This window comes from Coregonus lavaretus, assembly GCF_964263955.1.
Source record: "Coregonus lavaretus genome assembly, chromosome: 2".
Lineage (NCBI taxonomy): Eukaryota > Metazoa > Chordata > Actinopteri > Salmoniformes > Salmonidae > Coregonus > Coregonus lavaretus.
In genome coordinates, this window is record NC_139989.1 from 18830894 (window position 1) to 18851198 (window position 20305).

At 44.0% G+C, this 20305-nt stretch overlaps 1 protein-coding gene across 1 annotated transcript in view; it reads left to right on the top strand.

The window, feature by feature from the left end:
- The window catches only part of yes1 (YES proto-oncogene 1, Src family tyrosine kinase), a 29482-nt gene extending 12662 nt beyond the window's left edge, over positions 1-16820 (top strand). Inside the window, exons 3-12 of the mRNA XM_084185685.1 lie at positions 1318-1417; positions 2002-2100; positions 4758-4861; positions 5257-5406; positions 6345-6500; positions 7022-7201; positions 11468-11544; positions 11654-11807; positions 13430-13561; positions 14568-16820. Of these exons, the coding sequence (XP_084041811.1) occupies positions 1318-1417; positions 2002-2100; positions 4758-4861; positions 5257-5406; positions 6345-6500; positions 7022-7201; positions 11468-11544; positions 11654-11807; positions 13430-13561; positions 14568-14776 (1361 nt within the window). The 3' untranslated portion in view covers positions 14777-16820. The remainder of the gene's footprint in view (positions 1-1317; positions 1418-2001; positions 2101-4757; positions 4862-5256; positions 5407-6344; positions 6501-7021; positions 7202-11467; positions 11545-11653; positions 11808-13429; positions 13562-14567) is intronic.
- The last annotated feature ends 3485 nt before the right edge of the window (positions 16821-20305 follow it).

Genomic DNA, 20305 nt, shown 5'->3' on the forward strand with positions numbered 1-20305 from the left:
GGGCACTATATAGGTAATAGGCTGCCATTTGGGACGAAACCATAGATGGTTATCCGCTAGGGCCGGGATGATACCAATATCGCAATACTCGTTAGTATCTTGGCAAGGAAACGAAACACGACGGGATTTAACTTCTTTAGGAAAACAAGTTGGAAACAAACATCATTTTGTTGTCATCCAGAGTCACATGTATTTATTTTCCAAGCTATAGCACACAATATTTAACATACAGCAGGTTTTTAAAGGACCAAAGAGTTTGGTCTGCTCTGTTCCTTTTTCATTTTTCACATGGAAAAAATATAATGATACTGGTATCGTCACAGCCCTATTATTCGCACAATCTGCCGACCTGCCTGTCTCTCTCTGCCCAGTAAGCAGAATGGTTTACAGTGTATTCTGTATTGACATTACACAGCTGCGAGATGAGATGACCTGTGCTATGTTATTATTAATGTCTTGTAATGATGTTAGCTTTGCACCGAGCTGACGTAAGCATATTTCCCCTACGACGCTAAACAAACAACAACCTTGCCGGACAGTTAAATCCGCTCCCCAACTGATTTAGACTTCTTGTCAGAACAGTACCCATCCCACTGCCAACAGTATGCCATACACAGGGACGAACTAGGAGCAGAAATCAGCCTGGGCATTTCTAACACATCTCCCCATTTTTTCCCCCCATTGAGGCTCCCATTATTAGCCATAGTGATCATTTTTTCACACATAAAAGACCAACCCACTGGCCTTAAGATGGACCATCCCATCTGGCATTCGCCCAAACTGCACTATGGCCGGTCCGTTTCTGGACCAACATGACATCATTTTGATATTATTTCTGATCTATACACTGGACATTTCTATAGAGTAGAATTACCGGTAGTGAAAGATCGATAGGGAGTGTGCAGGCTAGAGAACACAGATGCTACTCGCCTCTCACGACAGTCACACCACAGACACCAGTCAGTCATGGGCACTATGGAAACAGAACCGCCACTACAGGTCTACTTTCTCTGACTCATCTTCCATTGGTCCCTTGGTCTCCTGTCATTTCAATGTACCTGCTCAGCTTTGCGGCAGAATCAATGTCGCTGAATGTTGACAGTACCAATCTTGGCACAAAGGTCAGCTGGTATTTATAGAAAGTCTTTGTATCTTCAGTAGGCTATTGGTAGCTCTGAATGCCTTCATATTCTAACTGGTTCTCCACCTGCAAGTTAGTCAACAAAACTATTTTTGAGTCACTTAAATGAACATACTGTCATGAATTTCACTTTTACCTTGAATGTTTTATTTAATGTTTTCTTTGTGTGTATTCAGGTGGGGTTACGTTCTTTGTGGCCTTGTACGACTATGAAGCCAGAACCTCAGACGACCTGTCGTTCAAAAAAGGGGACCGCTTCCAGATCATCAATAACACGTGAGTCCCCATGGGCCCTGGTCAAAAGTAGTGCACTATATAGGGACTAGAATGACATTTGGGACGCAGCCTCCCTCTGAGAACATAATTTATCATGATCAGGAGCTTATTCCCATAGAGTAGTGGTATAATGATGACAGGATATCTTTAAGAACACTACCTGTTCTGTATAATGTGTTATTCCTACATGGGTTAGATTAATGTTTTCCCCCATGATCCTGTTTTTCCACCCAGATCGCTGGAGACTTTCATTTGATTTATTTAACAAAACCTTTAACACAGATGGTGCCTTAGGTTATATATAACTTTCTGCTCTATAATGTAGCCATGGTTGACTTTGTTCAATTCAAATGTAATACATTGCAACATGCCTTAGTAATATAGCAATAGAATCCATGCGTAAAAGTGAGCATGTACAAGCTCACTGCCAAGACACAGATAAAGCAAGCTTACAAGTCCCTTTCATAACCAGACTACCATTGTACAGACATAGTAGTGATATATATATATATATATATATATATATATCTATCTCTCTGGATGATTCTCTCTCTCTCTGTCTGTATCTGATTCTCCCCCTACAGAGAAGGGGACTGGTGGGAGGCACGCTCCATCAACACAGGGAAGAAGGGGTACATTCCCAGTAACTATGTGGCACCAGCTGACTCGATCCAGGCTGAAGAGTAAGGCCCTTGTCACTCCTAACCTAACCTGATTAAGACCATCCAAGGCCACAACAGCAATAGAGCTAGCCTAATCACTGCAGCGTGACCATAATATCACATAGCTCTCACTGGAGGCCTGTTCACTAGAATATCTCAGAGCTTCTTCTGTTCTTCTGGGGCCATATGTATCAAGCGTCTCAGAGTAGGAGTGCTGTTCTAGGATCAGGTTCCACCTGTCCAGGTGATCTTATTCATAGTGATCCAAAAGCGGTCACACACAAACAGGAAAGTTGCTGGGACAGCATTAAAAAGTAGCTAAATTTGTCGCTATACTCTTTTGCCAAGAAGTTGCTGGGGAGGGGTCTGAAAACTAGCTAAATCTAGCGACAAAGTTGCTATGTTGGCAATACTGGTTGCTATCCATTGGAGCGTTGCGATTGGTTGCCCACAATTATGGGGCTTAGCAAAGGGTCAATTGGAATCAAACCTAGCTACAGATGGTAGCTAATCACACAAAGAACTACAAATCCCGTCAGATCCGGCGCCAGGATAAAGTGACTAAGGGGGCAGTTGAAATCGGCGTGGGGCTAAATTTTTGGGGTTTCTTGCATTGGAATTATATTGAATTATGCTTATCACGCTATACCACAATAAACGAAGTTCAAATGCAGAGATTCCTAGATCATTGAGTGCTTTTGAAGTGACCAGTTGTTGCGAAATCTGTAGCCTATCTCCGCTGCGCTGTATCAGTGTAAAATAGGGGCCTTCTAGCAGTCACAAGGAGAAAGATTCAGCAGGAGGCTGGCAGGTAGAGGTGCAAATGAGTGTTGGATTTATTTTAAGATGACGGTGATATTTGCACCTCTACCATGAAAGTATGTGAACCCCTTGTGCAATTATAGAAATGTTAATTTAAATACAACCAGTATTTTTGATCTGACAAAACAGGTTTATATTTACCAATACCATATGTTGGTGTAGAGGAAATCATGTGTGTAGTAAAAAAACTAAATTAAAAATGAATTAGTGCAGGTGCAAAAATAAGTGAACCCCAAGTTGCATTGGTTAAATCAAGTAGGTAAGTAGAATCAGATGGGTAAATAAGTAGCTACCAAATGAACCAATCAAAGGAGAGATCGTTAGGAAAGAGTTTGGGCGGGACTCTGATAAATAGAGATAAACCTGGTCAGTTTGGTGTTACCCATCCAGGTGAATGCAAAGCACACCATGCCGAGAGGAAATGAGATCTCAGAGGACATCAGGATGAGGGTAGTGAGAACACATCAGTCTGGGGAAGGCTATCAAATCATCTCAAAGATTTGAGCTCAATCAGTCCACTGTGAGGCAAATCATTTACAAATGGAGAGCATTTAACATGACAGCAACTCGGCCTAGAAGTGGATGCCCTTCCAAAATATCCCCAAGAGCCACAAGAACAATAATACATCGGATTAAAGCCAACCCAAACATAACATCTAGAGATTTGCAGACCTCCCTTGCTGCATATTGAAACCCAAAGGAATCGTACCTAACCGCCCCAGTGGCTTTTCATAGCCCCCCTACACACCGCAGCACGCTCTGTCCATTGTGCTGACACAGCGCAGCGGAGATACAGATTATTTTCCCGACAACCTGTCAGTCAATCATTTGAACTTTTTTGCTATTTTTATATAGGGACATTGAAATAAAACTGAGGGGCACAAGTTTGAACTGAGGTGCCTAAGCCCCATTTAGCCTCCTCGTGGAGCCTGGTACAAATCACATATAGCTATCCCACCTCGTGCAGCCTGGTGTTTCTGGGGGGTTGTATGCACTGTGAGTGAAGCGCTGAAAGATTCATTTTTGAAGCGCACAGGCATCGAAATCTACTAAAGTGCGACTTTGTCCTTGTGTTTCTTGGCTATTTAGGCTACATCGTTTTGTTCACACGCTAGGTTGTTTTTCAATTTTAGTTTGCGCTTGCTCAACTGCTAGTGAAGAGACCTCACAGACCGACATGCGAGCCTGCATGGGAGTGCCCCGTTACCACGCCAACCTGCCGCCCTTAAAGGGGCAGCTGAACATTTTTGTCTCACGTAAGTGACTCAAATATTTGAGGGGACATTGTGCTTGCACACTCCCAAAACTGTTTTATTTATGAACTTTTATTAATTTCGTATCATAAAAACTCTTCCTCAAATACTTTAATTGTGCTCTTAAATTTATTTGTGTCCCTACATTTTTCAACTTAGGAGCACATGTACTCTGTCAGCGTAGAGCCCTACACATACATATGGCCACAGGTGGTTTCAGCCACCATCTCATGTATGAGCCTAGAGGTTTATGATTGTTTAGCAAGGACATTTAATATCATCCTGTTTGTTAGATTGACCCCTGATGGACTGAAAAAATGCTGTATTTCCTCTCATTGTGTATTTTGAAGTTTGATTTTTCCGAACATGGAAATGATCCCTACTAGTATTGATTCAAGTAAAGTTCATAATAACATAAGCAGGTATTGATGTAAATGTGTGTCCTTCCATAGAAATAGAATGGTGTGCTAGTTCTGGAACACGTCAAATGCTCTTCAAATACTTGGAGCGGCTGAGGATTCCCAAGGACAGATTTGGGAAACACTGCTGTACTGCAACATTTTACAAAGGCTCTACTCATTCTATTTCTGTGTCCTTCCACAGGTGGTACTTTGGTAAAATGGGACGTAAAGATGCTGAGAGGCTGCTGTTGAATCCAGGCAACAACCGAGGCACCTTCCTGGTGCGAGAAAGTGAAACTACTAAAGGTGAAGACGATTAGCGGGAAAACGTGCACGGCCTGCGTCTCAAGTAACACGCTATTCCTCATGTAGTGCACTACTTTTGTTTTGACCGGGGTCTGTATGTTGCAAGCATCTGAGTATGACTGCTGATTTAAGGATCAGTTTTGCCTTTTAGATCACACTGAAAAAGACTACATGGACAAGTGGGAACTGATCCTAGGTCAGCACTCCTACTCTGACAGGCTTTGTGAATACTGGCCCTGAGCTCATATGGTGCTCTAAGACAAAGTAGTGCACTATAATGGGGAATATGGAGTCATTTGAGAAATAACCAGTGACACTCACATTTACATGAATAAAGCCTAGATCTTAATACTGTTGCTTGGATGGACGAAGAATCTGGTCATTGTCTCCTCCAGGTGCTTACTCCCTGTCCATACGAGACTGGGACGATGCCAAAGGTGACAATGTGAAACACTATAAGATCCGCAAACTTGACAACGGGGGTTACTACATCACCACGCGCGCCCAGTTTGACACGCTGCAGAAACTGGTCAAACACTACACAGGTATGTCTTCTACCTCTTTTTTTAATGGTCTCTCGATCTCTAACACTCACTTTCTCTCTCAAACCCACTCTCTAACAGACTTGCTACACTGGAAACATAACCTTGCTGAGCGTGAGACGCTCCTATTCATTTCAATGAAACCTGGGCCTAAGCAGCACGGCTCCGCGGGAGGCTTGCACTGCTCAGCGTAAAATGACACTGGTTCTATTTTCAAGAGTTTGACGTGTAGCTCACGCAAGAGAACACTTGATAAAGTGGCTCACATTCTGTTCACGCTGCAAAAGGTTACGCGTCCAGTGTCGCAGTTAAAAACCTACTGTTTTCCCAACACCCAAGTGTAGCTCCCAAGTAACTTTCTCATTCACAGCTTCCCTCCCTTCTCCAAGCGCAGTTCCTGATCTAAAATTCACCCTCATTCACTGCGGTCTCTCTCTCTCTCACATCTGTCCTTCCGTAGTAGCAGGCTTACCTGTAATTGACCCTGTGATTTCCCCAGCTAGATGAATGGCTCTCAGATTGAATATTTAATAAAGACCTTCCCTAAGTGCCTCCCTCTCAGTTGAAGGAGAGAGGTTAAAGCTCTCTGGGAGTGCACACTTTACGGCTGCGTCCCAAATGGCACCCTGCTCCCTACATAAAGAAAAGCATTGCACCATATAGGGAACAGGGTGCCATTTGGGGCAAAGACAACCTCTCTCTGGTGCACTATAAAAGCAAGAGGTCCCAGCCGTGTTAAGTCATCCAATTCTCATTCATGTTTTAGCTCTGTTATTATAGGCATGTCTAAATTCAGCCGTATCGCATGTCTGACGGGCAAACTTGAAGTGTTGGGTGAAATGTCCCCTTTTTTTTATGCTTTGTTGGGTTTCCCTCGTACTCTACTGCTGGGATTCATAAGAATCCCTACATGTTTGTTTGTGCCCATCCGCCCCACGCAGAGCATGCAGACGGTCTGTGCTACCGGCTGACCACGGTGTGCCCCACGGTGAAGCCTCAGACCCAGGGACTGGCCAAGGATGCCTGGGAGATCCCCCGGGAGTCCCTCCGCCTGGAGCTCAAACTGGGCCAGGGCTGCTTCGGAGAGGTCTGGATGGGTAAGACAAAATACTGTTTAGACACAGACAGGCGCACACACACACAAAGAACAAGTATGCGCGCCCACACACACACACACTGGATGGTCTGGACAGACAAGACCGACAGGGAATATGAGACATTTATAGCAGCTATTTTTATCCCAGGCCAGGGAATCTTTCACTTCCTTCAGATGCTTCCTCCGTTTATCTTTATCTCCAGAGGAAGTAGCATTCTCTCTTTCAGAGCGAGACACAAGTCCATCCATCCAGCCACATCTCATAACTACATGTGTTTATGTACCCAAATACACCCGTACTGTATTATGTCAGATGCTGCATCCCAAATGGCACCCTATTTCCTATGTAGTGCACTACTTTTGACCGGGCTGTAGAGAATATGGTGTCATTTGGGACACAGACAGAATGTGTACTGTGCTGAAAACTACCATTGGTTTACTCATGTTTACACCATTGTCTTGCTTCTCCAATAAGCGACAGCATAATGACTCGGCTCATTTTAATTCTGTAATTCTATTCAGGCACGTGGAACGGCACCACCAAGGTGGCCATTAAGACCCTGAAGCCAGGCACAATGTCCCCCGAGGCCTTCCTCCAGGAGGCCCAGATCATGAAGAAGCTGAGGCACGACAAACTGGTGCCCCTCTACGCCGTGGTGTCTGAGGAACCCATCTACATCGTCACCGAGTACATGGCCAAAGGTGTGTATGTGTGTGTATAGATACAGTGCGTTCTGAAAATATTCAGACCCCTTGACTTTTTCCACATTTGTTACATTACAGCCATATTCTAAAATGTATATATAAAAAAAAAAAAATCTAATCAATCTACACACAATACCCCATAATGACAAAGCAAAAACAGGTTTTTCAAAAAAATAATAAACAATGTATTGAAAAATAAAAACTGAAATATAACATTTATGTAAGTGTTCATACTCTTTACTCAGTACTTTGTTGAAGCACCTTTGGCAGCAATTACAGCCTCGCGTCTTCTTGGGTATGACGCTACAAGCTTGGAACACCTGTATTTAGGGAGTTTCTCCCATTCTTCTCTGCAGATCCTCTCAAGCTCTGTCAGGTTGGATGGGGAGCATCGCTACACAGCTATTTTCATGTCTCTCCAGAGATGATAGATCGGGTTCAAGTCCGGGCTCTGGCTGGGCCACTCAAGGACATTCAGAGACGACTTGTCCTAAAGCCATGCTTGCATTGTCTTGGGTGTGTGCTTAGGGTCGTTGTCCTGTTGGAAGGGGAACCTTCGCCCCAGTCTGAGGTCCTGAGCTCTCTGAATCAGGTTTTCATCAAGGATCTCTCTGTACTTTGCTCCGTTCATCTTTCCCTCAATCCTGACTAGTCTCCCAGTCCCTGCCGCTGAAAAACATCCTCACAGCATGATGCTGCCACCACCATGCTTCACCATAGGGATGGAGTCAGGTTTCCTCCAGGCGTGATGCTTGGCATTCAGGCCAAATAGTTCAATCTTGGTTTCATCAGACCAGAGAATCTTGTTTCTCATGGTCTGAGAGTCCTTTAGGTGCCTTTTGGCAAACTCCAAGCGGACTGTCATGTACTTTTTACTGAGGAGTGGCTTCTGTCTGGCCACTCTACCATAAAGGCCTGATTGGTGGAGTGCTGCAGAGATGGTTGTCCTTCTGGAAGGTTCTCCCATCTCCACAGAGGAGCTCTGGAGCACTGTCAGAGTGACCATCGAGTTCTTGGTCACCTCCCTGACCAAGGCCCTTCTCCCCCGATTGCTCAGTTTGGCCTGCCGGCCAGCTCTAGGAAGAGACTTGGTGGTTCCAAACTTCTTCCATTTAAGAATGATGGAGGCCGCTGTGTTCTTTGGGACTTTCATTGATGCATAATTGTTTTGCTACCCTTCCCCAGATCTCTGCCTCGACATAATCCTGTCTCGGAGCTCTACGGACAATTCCTTCGACCTCATGGCTTGGTTTTTGCTCTGACATGCACTGTAAACTGTGGGACCTTATATAGACAGGTGTGGGCCTTTCCAAATCATGTCCAATCAATTTAATTTACTACAGGTGGACTCCAAGTTGTAGAAACATCTCAAGGGTGATCAATGGGAACAGGATGCACCTGAGCTCAATATCGAGTCTCATAGCAAAGGGTCTGAATACGTACGTAAATAAGGTATTTCTGTTTTTTATTTCTAATACATTTGCAAGACTTTCTAAAAACCTGTTTTTGCTTTGTCATTATGGGGTATTGTGTGTAGATTGATGAGGGGGGAAAAAACTATTTCATCCATTTTAGAATAAGGCCGTAACGTAACAAAATGTGGAAAAAGTAAAGGGGCCTGAATATTTTCAGAATGCACTGTAGATAGTGCATTTGGAAAGTATTCAGACCCCTTGAATTTTTCCACATTTTGTTACGTTAGAGCCTTATTCTAAAATGGATAACATTGTTTTTCCACACAATACCCCATAATGACAAAGCAAAAACGTATATTTATTTTTATTGCAAATGTATTACAAATAAAAAAGCAAGTACCTTATTTACATAATTATTCAGACCCTTTGTTCTGAGACTCGAAATGTAAGCTCAGGTGCATCCTGTTTCCATTGATCATCCTTGAGATGTTTCTACAACTTGATTGGAGTCCAGCTGTGGTAAATTCAATTGATTGGACATGATTTGGAAAGGCACACACCTGTCTATATAACGTCCCACAGTTGACAGTGCATGTCAGAGCAAAAACCAAGCCATGATGTCGAAGGAATTGTCCATAGAGCTCAGAGACAGGATTGTGTCAAGGCACAGATCTGGGGAAGGGTACCAAAACATTTCTGCAGCATTGGTCCCCAAGAATACAGTGGCCTTACATCATTCTTAAATGGAAGACGTTTGGAACCACCAAGACTCTTCCTAGAGCTGGCCGCCCGGCCAAACTGAGCAATCGGGAGAGAAGGGCCTTGGTCAGAGAGGTGACCAAGAACCCGATGGTCACCCTGACAGAGCTCTAGAGTTCCTCTGTGGAGATGGCAGAACCTTCCAGAAGGACAACCATCTCTGTAGCACTCCACCAATTAGGCATTTATGGTAGAGTGGCCAGATGGAAGCCACTCCTCAGTAAAAGGCACATGACAGCCCACTTGGAGTTTGCCAAAAGGCACCTTAAGGACTCTCAGACCATGAGAAACAAGATTATCTGGTCTGATGAAACCAATATTGATCTCTTCGGCCTGAATGTCAAGCGTCAAGTCTAGAGGAAACCTGGCACTATCACAACGGTGAAGCATGGTGGTGGCAGCATCATGCTGTGTGGATGTTTTTCAGCGGCAGGGACTGGGAGAGTAGTCAGGATCGAAGGAAAACCTGCTCCAGAGCTCTCAGGACCTCAGACCCTAAGCACACAGCCAAGACAATGCAGGAGTGGCTTCGGGACAAGTCTCTGAATGTTTTTGAGTGGCCCAGCCAGAGCCCGGATTTGAACCCGATCGAACATCTCTGGAGAGACCTGAAAATAGCTGTGCAGCGACGCTCCCCATCCAATCTGACAGAGCTTGAGAGGATCTGCAGAGAAGAATGGGAGAAACTCCCCAAATACAGCTGTGCCAAGCTTGTAGCGTCATACCCAAGAAGACTCAAGGCCTTAATCGCTGCCAAAAGTGCTTCAACAAAATACTGAGTAAAGGGTCTGAATACTTATGTAAATGTGATACTTTTTTTATTGCAAACATTTCAAAAAACTTGTTTTTGCTTTGTCATTATGGAGTATTGTGTGTAGATTGATGAGGAGAAGAAAAAAACAACGTAATCAATTTTAGAATAAGGCTGCAACGTAACAAAATGTGAAAAGGTGAAGGAGTCTGAATACTTTCCGAATGAACTGTACATACTCTACAAACACAGATAAACACAGCCTCTACTTCTCCAGTCCAGATGCGGTGATGTATGTGGCTGGCAGCATGATGTTGACATGTAGATTAATCAAGTCTGATTAGATGTGTAATTACAACATTAATGCTGGAGCCTCTCTCCAGAAGGGTCCGTACACACACATGCCTGGGGGAGGTGATTAGCTGCCTGGCTCAGCTGGATATTGTTATAAGTGTGTGATGGAGTTGGAGAACTTGGTATTTTATAAAAGAAGAGAACATTGGCCACATGCCAGAGATTTTGACGTTAGTTGTTGCACATCGCCAAAGGTTGTTCAGGCGCTGAATTGATGAGATGTTTGAAATCTTTACTTTTAGATATCACGCCACAACACACACGTCATCCTATCGGAAGTATCCCGGACAGTTTCCTTTTAAAATGTATGGCCGTTTTTAATTAACGTACCCTACAGTTTGAAAGTCCTTGGGAATCCCATGTGGGTTTTGAAGGCCCGAAGCAGAGATGTTTAATTGAAAACTGCAGCAGTTTTGTGGCAAGCTTTCATCTTTCTCAGCTGCAATGCACCACCCTGTTTTTTTTTATTATTAGTGATTGAACACTAATGACTAATCCCTTTAAATGGACTCAGTGACCCCTGTGTACATATGTATAAATGCACCAGAGGAACGTGTGTGTGTGTGTTTATCCCGTTGGTATCCCCTTGATTCTAATCTTGGTCTAGGGGTCAATTAAGAGAACAATGTCCACCTCTCACACTGAGGAAATGGCGACGTTGCGTCCCAAATGGCACCCCCTTCCCTATATAGTGTACTACTTTATCACCAGGGTCCCATAGGGCTCTGGTCAAAAGTAGTGAACTATATAGGGAAAGGGGTGCCATTTGGGGCGCATACTAGATGTCATTAGGAGCCGTGTACCGAACATAGACACAAGCTGCTAGCTTCATCAATACCAAGGGAAGGATCATGAATATTTAAGAAGGCGTATTTAAGAAGTCTTCAGTCTTACTATTTCTGCGGTGGTATTTCGCTGTTGCAACATTTAGCAGCACTCTCTCTGGTACTGTAACAGTCATGTTTTGCTGATGTTTATTTGTAGGAAGTTTGCTGGACTTCCTGAAGGAAGGAGACGGTAAATTCCTCAAGCTTCCCTTGCTGGTGGATATGGCAGCACAGGTAAGTCAAAAGTCAACCTAGGCTCTTAGTAAACATTGCTCTCAGAGTGGATCACATCAATTATTAACCTGAGCAACGGAGCGTTAAACGAATCTGCTTGTTTTCTCAGATCGCTGACGGAATGGCCTTCATTGAGAGGATGAACTACATCCACAGGGACCTGCGCGCCGCTAACATCCTGGTCGGGGACAACCTGGTGTGCAAGATCGCCGACTTCGGTCTGGCCAGGCTGATCGAGGACAACGAGTACACGGCTAGGCAAGGTTAGTAGAGCACAGAGACAGAGGGGCTTAGAATCCCAGTTGTTCGAGATGTGTATGGGTGGCAAGGGGAAGGGAAAACCTAGTCAGTTGCACAACTGAATGCATTCGACCGAAATGTGTCTTCCGCATTTAACACAAGCCCTCTGAATCAGAGCGGTGCGGGGGGCTGCCTTAATCGACATGCACGTCATCGGCGCCCGGGGAGCAGTTGTTATTTGGGGTGAACTGCCTTGCTCAGGGAGGGAGGGAGAGAGGGAGGGAGGGAGAGAGGGAGAGAGGGAGAGAGGGAGGGAGGGAGAGAGGGAGGGAGGGAGGGAGGGAGGGAGGGAGGGAGGGAGAGAGGGAGGGAGGGAGGGAGGGGGAGAGAGGGAGGGAGAGAGGGAGGGGGAGAGAGGGAGGGAGGGAGGGGGAGAGAGGGAGGGGGAGGGAGGGAGGGGGAGAGAGAGAGAGAGAGGGAGGGAGGGGGAGGGAGGGAGAGAGAGAGAGGGAGGGAGGGGGAGGGAGGGAGGGGGAGAGAGAGAGAGAGAGGGAGAGAGGGAGGGAGAGAGAGAGAGAGAGAGAGGGAGGGAGAGAGAGAGAGGGAGGGAGAGAGAGCGAGGGAGGGAGAGAGAGGGAGAGAGGGAGAGAGAGAGGGAGGGAGGGAGAGAGGGAGGGAGGTAGGGAGGGAGGGAGAGAGAGAGGGAGGGAGAGAGAGAGGGAGGGAGGGAGAGAGGGAGGGAGGGAGAGAGGGAGGGAGGGAGAGAGGGAGAGAGGGAGGGAGAGAGAGAGATCCCGACGTGTTCCTTACTTCTTCATCAAAGGAAATGACTTGTATATTATTCCTATTAATATATGGAACCTTCCTCTACCCCATGCCTACACCAACAAAATGCTTTTACATTTTGGAAGTAGTCAACGAGTGCACACTTCAGGAAGAAGGAGAGATTACGGTGACACAGGGCTTAATGTCACAGTCGTTTCAGATGTATATGGGGGGGGGGCGGAAGAGTGAGGTCACTGGCGTTGAGTAAACCCTGTTGTTTCCTACCCTGGTAAATTAAGCTAATGGCGCAAAGCAGATGCTCCTATTTACTCTGATTAGTTGAGGTGAGTAAACGCTGACTCTCAAGCAGCCTGCTGCTTAACTATTTAAGACCAATGGTTTGAGCAGAGAAACAGGCGTCCCTGACAATAACACGCCTTTTCCCACTCATTTCCCACTCATTACTAGTCTTAAACCTTTTGGAATGTGACTTTTTTACCCTGCAGTTCTACTATTTTTCACACACAAAGATCTGTCTTTATTGACAATGTAGTATCTTAGTTCAATCAGTTTCCTTTGCAATCAGATCTGACTTAAACCATTGAAAACCAAGTATGGTCCGTTAAATTAAAATGTTGAATTGTTTTGTTCCATAGGTCAATAGTGTAATTGTCATGGCAGACTGGAGCATGAACTTTGATATGGGTCAATTCTTAGTGGTTCTATTACGACTCTAGGCTCTCTAATGACCCCTAGTGGAAGTTCATGTTCTGTCTCTCTCCGTCTCTCTCTCTTCTTTCTTTCTCTCATTCTCTCCCTCTCTCTTCCCTCTCTTCTTTGTCTCTGCCCCTCCCTAATCTCTTCCCCTCCTGGTTTGTAGGGGCCAAGTTCCCCATCAAGTGGACGGCTCCTGAAGCTGCCCTGTACGGCCGCTTCACCATCAAGTCAGACGGCTGGTCCTTCGGCATCTTACTGACCGAACTGGTCACCAAGGGCAGGGTGCCCTACCCAGGTGAGAACATAGACAAAACAATGTTTGCGTCCCACATGGCACCCTATTCCCTATATCCCTCAAACTCAACTCTGGACCTCGAAGCCAGTTCCACTGTGTTTTTTTTTCCATTTCCCCCCTCTAATCAGGGACTCATTTAGACCTGGTACACCAGGTGGGTACAATTATTTATCAGGTAGAACAGAAAAACAGCAGGCTCCGGACCTCGTAGGGTAAAAGTTGAATACCCCTGTCCTATATAGTGCACTTTTTTTGACCAGGGCTCACAGGGAGTGGGCGCTATGTAGGGATTACAGTGCCATTTGGGATGCAATCCCATAACAACAATGGCAGTCTGTGAGGCTGTCTATCTGGTTAGGATATGTCAATTGTGTGATCCCCAAAGCTAGGGAAGTAGGTGTCTTGTGTAACCAGGAGGAGTAGTCATAGAGGGAGATGCCAGTGCAATGTAAACAAGGAAGTAAGTCATTTGGTAAAAGGTGATCCATCACCAGTCTTATAGCCTAGACTAGTTAATACTGTCCTAGGAAGTGGGCCGGGGGTGACACTGTCGTGATGGCTGTTTTTGTCTCTACGGGGTAAACATACACACGCACTGGCTGAGATTAGAGGAGACCATCTGGTGGGGGCTGATCTGGAGATTGAACACCACTCTTGTTTATAACCATCTGTCCCAGACTGATCGGGCTCTGGGGAGAGAGAGGCTGACGGGTGCTGTGAAACGCTGACACACACACTAACCTTCAGGCCCCCTTTTTATTTATGCTTTTTTTGGGGGGAGGGTGTAATTGAGTCTAGTGGAGCGATTGGCCGATTTCACAATGCACCGCCATATCGTGACTGTGACAATGGAATTAGATCACAGACCTAGTTTTGTTGTGGATAATCTTGATTTTTATTGTGACCTAACTCGCACGGTTTACTGCACTGTTAATGTAATGGGTACTAAACAGACTGACCCCCCCCCCCCCCCTGTCTCTCGCTGTCTTATTCTCTCTCCACCCAGGCATGGTGAACAGGGAGGTCCTGGAGCAGGTGGAGCGGGGGTACCGTATGCCGTGCCCCCAGGGCTGTCCAGAGTCCCTCCACGAAATGATGAAGCTGTGCTGGAAGAAGGACCCTGACGAGAGGCCCACCTTCGAGTACATCCAGTCCTTCCTGGAGGACTACTTCACAGCCACGGAGCCACAGTACCAGCCTGGGGATAACCTATAGTCAGGCCTAGGCACAGCGCAGCCCTGGACCACTTCACCGTGCAATGTATCTCTCCACCCAGGAGAAGCAGACTTGGATACAGACGCATGGAGACTAAATTCTATGAATAATGTGCTTCAGAAAAGCCAACTGGAAGCTTGGTTATTGAGTTGCACAAACCACTGCTATCCCTGATGATAAAAATAATATGCTTTTTTTTTATTACACTAATTTTCTGTTTATTTTTTATTTCAGGTACTACATACAGGTCTTAGTTTGTATGACTTTACTATTTTTGTTCCTTTGTTTTTTTTGTCCTCAATGATCATTTTCTTTTTCAAAGTGACCAATCATTCAACTGTGTAGTTGTTTTAAACAAATCTGTTGAACCATGAAAATGGCACATGAGAAAGCCCATCAGGTAGAGAGGCCCATCAGGTAGAGGCCCTCGGAATGAGCGCTCTTCAAAATGGAGGACGAGAGAGGATGTACTGTAAGGCTGCGTTTACACACAGTCAGCCCAATTCTTATCATTTTTCCAAACATCAGATCTTTTTCAGAGCTGATCTGATTGGTTAAAAGACCAATTGTATACTGTTGGAATACTTCAAGAGAGATAATTCAGTTCTGTGTTCAGTACATTTCATCAGTTCAACTGGAAAATGCTTTTCTTTCTCCTTTCGTGTTTTTCTGAATTGACTTGAGTGGCGCAGATCAGGGACAGTTGCGTGGGTCCGTCTTGTTATTCATATCATGGACATGGTTCTAGGTTCATGTGAAGCCCTCCCTCGAGTCCTTCAATTACATACAGGACATTTCTACAACACTAAGTCCATCCTGTTATGTGTCCAAGACAGACTGTTGCCATGCCAAGTTACATAACCTCTTTCAAGATCACTACAGAGTATGACTAAACCTTGTTGCTCTTAGACTTTGATCTTGGGTCAGTTTAGCATTTTCCCTACAAATTCTATAGGTGAGGATTACGGGTGTGGAAGCTGATCCTAGATCGGTAACTAGGGGAAACTTCACCCCAGAGCAATGTATCACTGTGAGATGGGAGAATATTCAGCTATAACCTGGAAATGCCCACAGCCCTGTAGATCACTAAGCTACATGCCAACGCAGATTGTCTCTGCACATATCATAGCACTACACAACAGGAGCCAATATTGAACGGAGCTAGTATGGACTAACTGTACATCTAGGACCAGAATTAGAATTTATGGATGCAACCACCTGATTTGGCAGTTACATGCCAGCAATAACTTCTACACACCTATGTTAAAAAGGACTTTGCCTTCACTTTCACTTACATGGAGAAGTCATTTGACAAATGTTCTCTTGGATTCTATATTAGACTCATCCTCAAGCGTTCCATTTTCAGACCTAAAGATGGTCAAAAAGGAAACCATTTCACCTTTATGGGAAAATATTGCCAAAGCACCTGAAAACTGTTTTATGTTGACTACATGTGATTTTATAGTGTGAATGGATTTAATTCAGGCTACAGTTTCAGCCTAGATAAAAAATGTTTGTTGTTGAAGGTAGACACAGCGAAATGACGTTGCCCAGGGCAGCGATGAGCGAGATGTCACATACAGTATCTGCGCTTGTGCATGGGTTCGCTTCACGCTTCAACGATCTTAGTTGTTGCGGAAATTGACCCACTATGCTGTTTACTTTGTGCACCTACATCATATCGCTACATCACAGTAGTCAGAACCAGTGAACGGTCCGTTATATTTTAAGACTGCAAAATGGAGGAAGCTCAGAGGTCTTTTTAATGCGTCATGTCACATCCACAGGTGTCATTTTACTCTTGTTTTTCTTTAAACTCATCAGTTAAGTGTTATATTTTATTATGCATACTTACACAGATGGACAGAAGACAGATGGTTAACTGGGGATTTAAAGAAGGGCTTTGTACAAAATCCTGATTTTATAAAAAAGACAACCAAGACTAGAACGCAAGTTATAAAGTTGGGGGAAAGATAAATAATTATGGTTTAGATACTAATCTGTGGAATTTGTACAGTTGGAAAATAAAAACAATTCTGATTCTAATTTGGGTGGTATTCTATGTTGAATTCGTTAGATTCATTAGTTTAATACAGACAACCGGGACGAATCAAGAGCTGACACAATGTTTTTCATTTGTTTGTCAGAATGTTTCATATTCTTGGCATGAATTCATTTTTTGTCAATTACATTGCTGCGGCTATGCTTGAAGTCATCTGAGGAGGCATTTCCACCAGTTGCAGTGGGCGGGACTCCCTGTTGAAATTGCGATAGTACACTACCGGTCAAAGGTTTTAGAACACCAATAAGAAGAAGATACTTGCTTGGGCCAAGAAACACGAGCAATGGACATTAGACCGGTGGAAATGTGTCCTTCGGTCTGGAGTCGAAATTTGAGATTTTTGATTCCAACCGCCGTGTCTTTGTGAGACGCGGTGTGGGTGAAAGGATGATCTCCGCATGTGTATTTCCCACAGTAAAGCATGGAGGAGGAGGTGTTATGGTTTGGGGATGCTTTGCTGGTGACACTGTCTGTGATTTATTTAGAATTCAAGGCACACTTAACCAGCATGGCTACCACAGCATTCTGCAGCGATACGCCATCACATCTGGTTTGGGCTTAGTGGGACTATAATTTGTTTTTCAACAGGACAATGACCCAACACACCTCCAGGCTGTGTAAGGGCTATTTTACCAAGAAGGAGAGTGATGGAGTGCTGCATCAGATGACCTGGCCTCCGCAATCCCCCAACCTCAACCAAAAATGGTTTGGCATGAGTCGGACCGCAGAGTGAAGGAAAAGCAGCCAACAAGTGCTCAGCATATGTGGGAACTCCTTCAAGACTGTTGGAAAAGCATTCCAGGTGAAGCTGGTTGAGAGAATGCCAAGAGTGTGCAAAGCTGTCATCAAGGCAAAGAGTGGCTATTTGAAGAATCTCAAATATAAAATATATTTTGATTTGTTTAACACTTTTTTGGTTACTACGTTATTCCATTTGTGTTATTTCATAGTTTTGATGTCTTCACTATTATTCTACAATGTAGAAAATAGTAAAAATAAAGAAAAACCCTTGAATGAGTAGGTGTTCTAAAACTTTTGACTGGTAGTGTACACAAGTGGCTACTTCCCTGTCCATTTTTTTGTAGAACATTTTCAAAAAATATTATCAAATTGACGGTCAGCGATGTCAGATTTCCAACGTCTTTTGAGCAACATGGTTCAGACGCAATCGTACGTGCATCAATGCAATTACTGATTTCTTGCAGAAGTTGCAGACAAAGTTATTGATTGATGCTGCGCTTGCTTCACGTAAAATGTTCTATAAAAGGTACCACCAGTAGGCCTAACTATTACACAATGCAAAAATACCTTTAGCTTCTTTCGTCACACCAACCCAGACTACTCCGTAGCCTATGTTGTCATCGAAACTGATCAAGGAATGTGAGGATATGGGTTGACTTTTACTGTGGGCAGAGGCACAGATATTGGTAAGATTCTTGATCCATAAACTTCACAATTTCAATACATTTTGAGTATTATAGTTGGTTGGCTTTGTGTAGCCTTCAAATACATGTTATCCACAGCGTCATTTTGTGGTAATATGTGTCAAGGCAATACAGGCTGGCTTTGTATGAATAGGCACAACTAGAATAGATGCAGGCTGACCTGATTATTTTCCAGATCTATGCAGATTAGATGCTAGTTGTCCCCATGTGAACCTATTTGCTAGTCTAAGGATAATACTGTCTACTGTTTTCAAATGAATCACTAACTTTCACTTTTGTCCTGTGCTGTGGAAGCCCTGTCAGCCCTAGTTGTGGGAAAACTAGAGGAGATTGAGTGATTTCCGTGGATTTTACCGTCTCCTCACCAGCGATGGGCAGATGTGAAGAAGGCCTACACACAGCCACTCCACCACAAACAACCTTCATCAATCAAAACTGAGGTTCTAACCTTCACTGAAAGGTGTGTGTGTATTCAGCACTTTTCCCCGTCTTGTGCCGGATTGGACCAGAGAAAGGAGTCATTCAGTTGGCCAATGCTGAGGTCCTGAATGCAGTGTTACATTTTAGTAATTTAGCAGACGCTCTTATCCAGAGCGATTTACAGTTAGTGCATTCCTCTAAAGATAGCTAGGTGGGACAACCACATATCACAGGCATAGAAAGTACATTTTTCATCAATAGCATAGCTATCAGTGGAGGCAGAGCTGCAAAAACATCCAACTAATTTTAAATGTTTACATTTTAGTAATTTAGCAGACACTCTTATCCAGAGCGATTTACAGTTAGTGCATTCCTCTAAAGATAGCTAGGTGGGACAACCACATATCACAGGCATAGAAAGTACATTTTTCATCAATAGCATAGCTATCAGTGGAGGCAGAGCTGCAAAAACATCCAACTAATTTTAAATGTTTACATTTTAGTCATTTAGCAGACACTCTTATCCAGAGCGACTTACAGTTAGTGAGTGCATACATTTTCAAACTGGCCCCCCGTGGGAAATGAACCCACAACCCTGGTGTTGCAAGCGCCATGCTCTACCAACTGAGCTACAGGGGACAGAAGCTTGATGTCATTGCGTGCTAGGAATATGGGACCAAATTCTAAACTTTTGACTACTTTAATACACAGAAAGTATTCACACCCCTTGACCTTTTCCAAATTTGGTTGTGTAACAGCTTGAATTTAAAATACATTAAATTGAGATTTTGTGTGACTGCCCTACTCACAATACCCCATAATGTCAAAGTGGAATTATGTTTTTAGAAATGTTTACAAATTAATTAAAAATGAAAAGCTGAAATGTCTTGAGTCAATAAGTATTCAAACCGTTTGTTATGGCAAGCTTAAATAAGTTCAGGAGTAAAACAAGTCACATAAGTTGCATGGACTCACTCTTTTGAATGATTACCTCATCTCTGTACCCCACACATATAATTATCTGAGGTCTCTCAGTCGAGCAGTGAATTTCAAACACAGATTCAACCACAAAGACCAGGGAGGTTTTCCATAGCCTCGCAAATAAGGGCACCTATTGGTAGATGGGTTAAAAAAAAGCAGACATTGAATATCCCTTTGAGCATGGTGAAGTTAATAATTACACTTTGGATGGTGTATCAATACACTCAGTCACTACAAAGCTATAGGCGTCCTTCCTAACTCAGTTGCCGGAGAGGAAGGAAACCGCTCAGGGATTTCACCAAGAGGCCAAGGGCTTGTAAGTAAGCATTTCACGGTAAGGTCTACACCTGTTGTATTCAGCGCATGTGACAAATTAGATTTGATTTGACTTTAAAACAGTTACAGAGTTTAATGGCTGTGATAGAAGACTGTGGATGGATCAACAACATTGTAGTTACTCAAGTCTCAGAGCAAAGGGTCTGAATACTTATGTAAATAAGGTATTTTTGTTTTAGTGTTTTTTTTTTATAAATTTGCAAACATTTCTAAAAACCTGTTTTCGAAGAAGGTTCGGGAGGAGGGACTTTGGACCTCCTCCTCCAATACAGTTGAGAAGGAGGC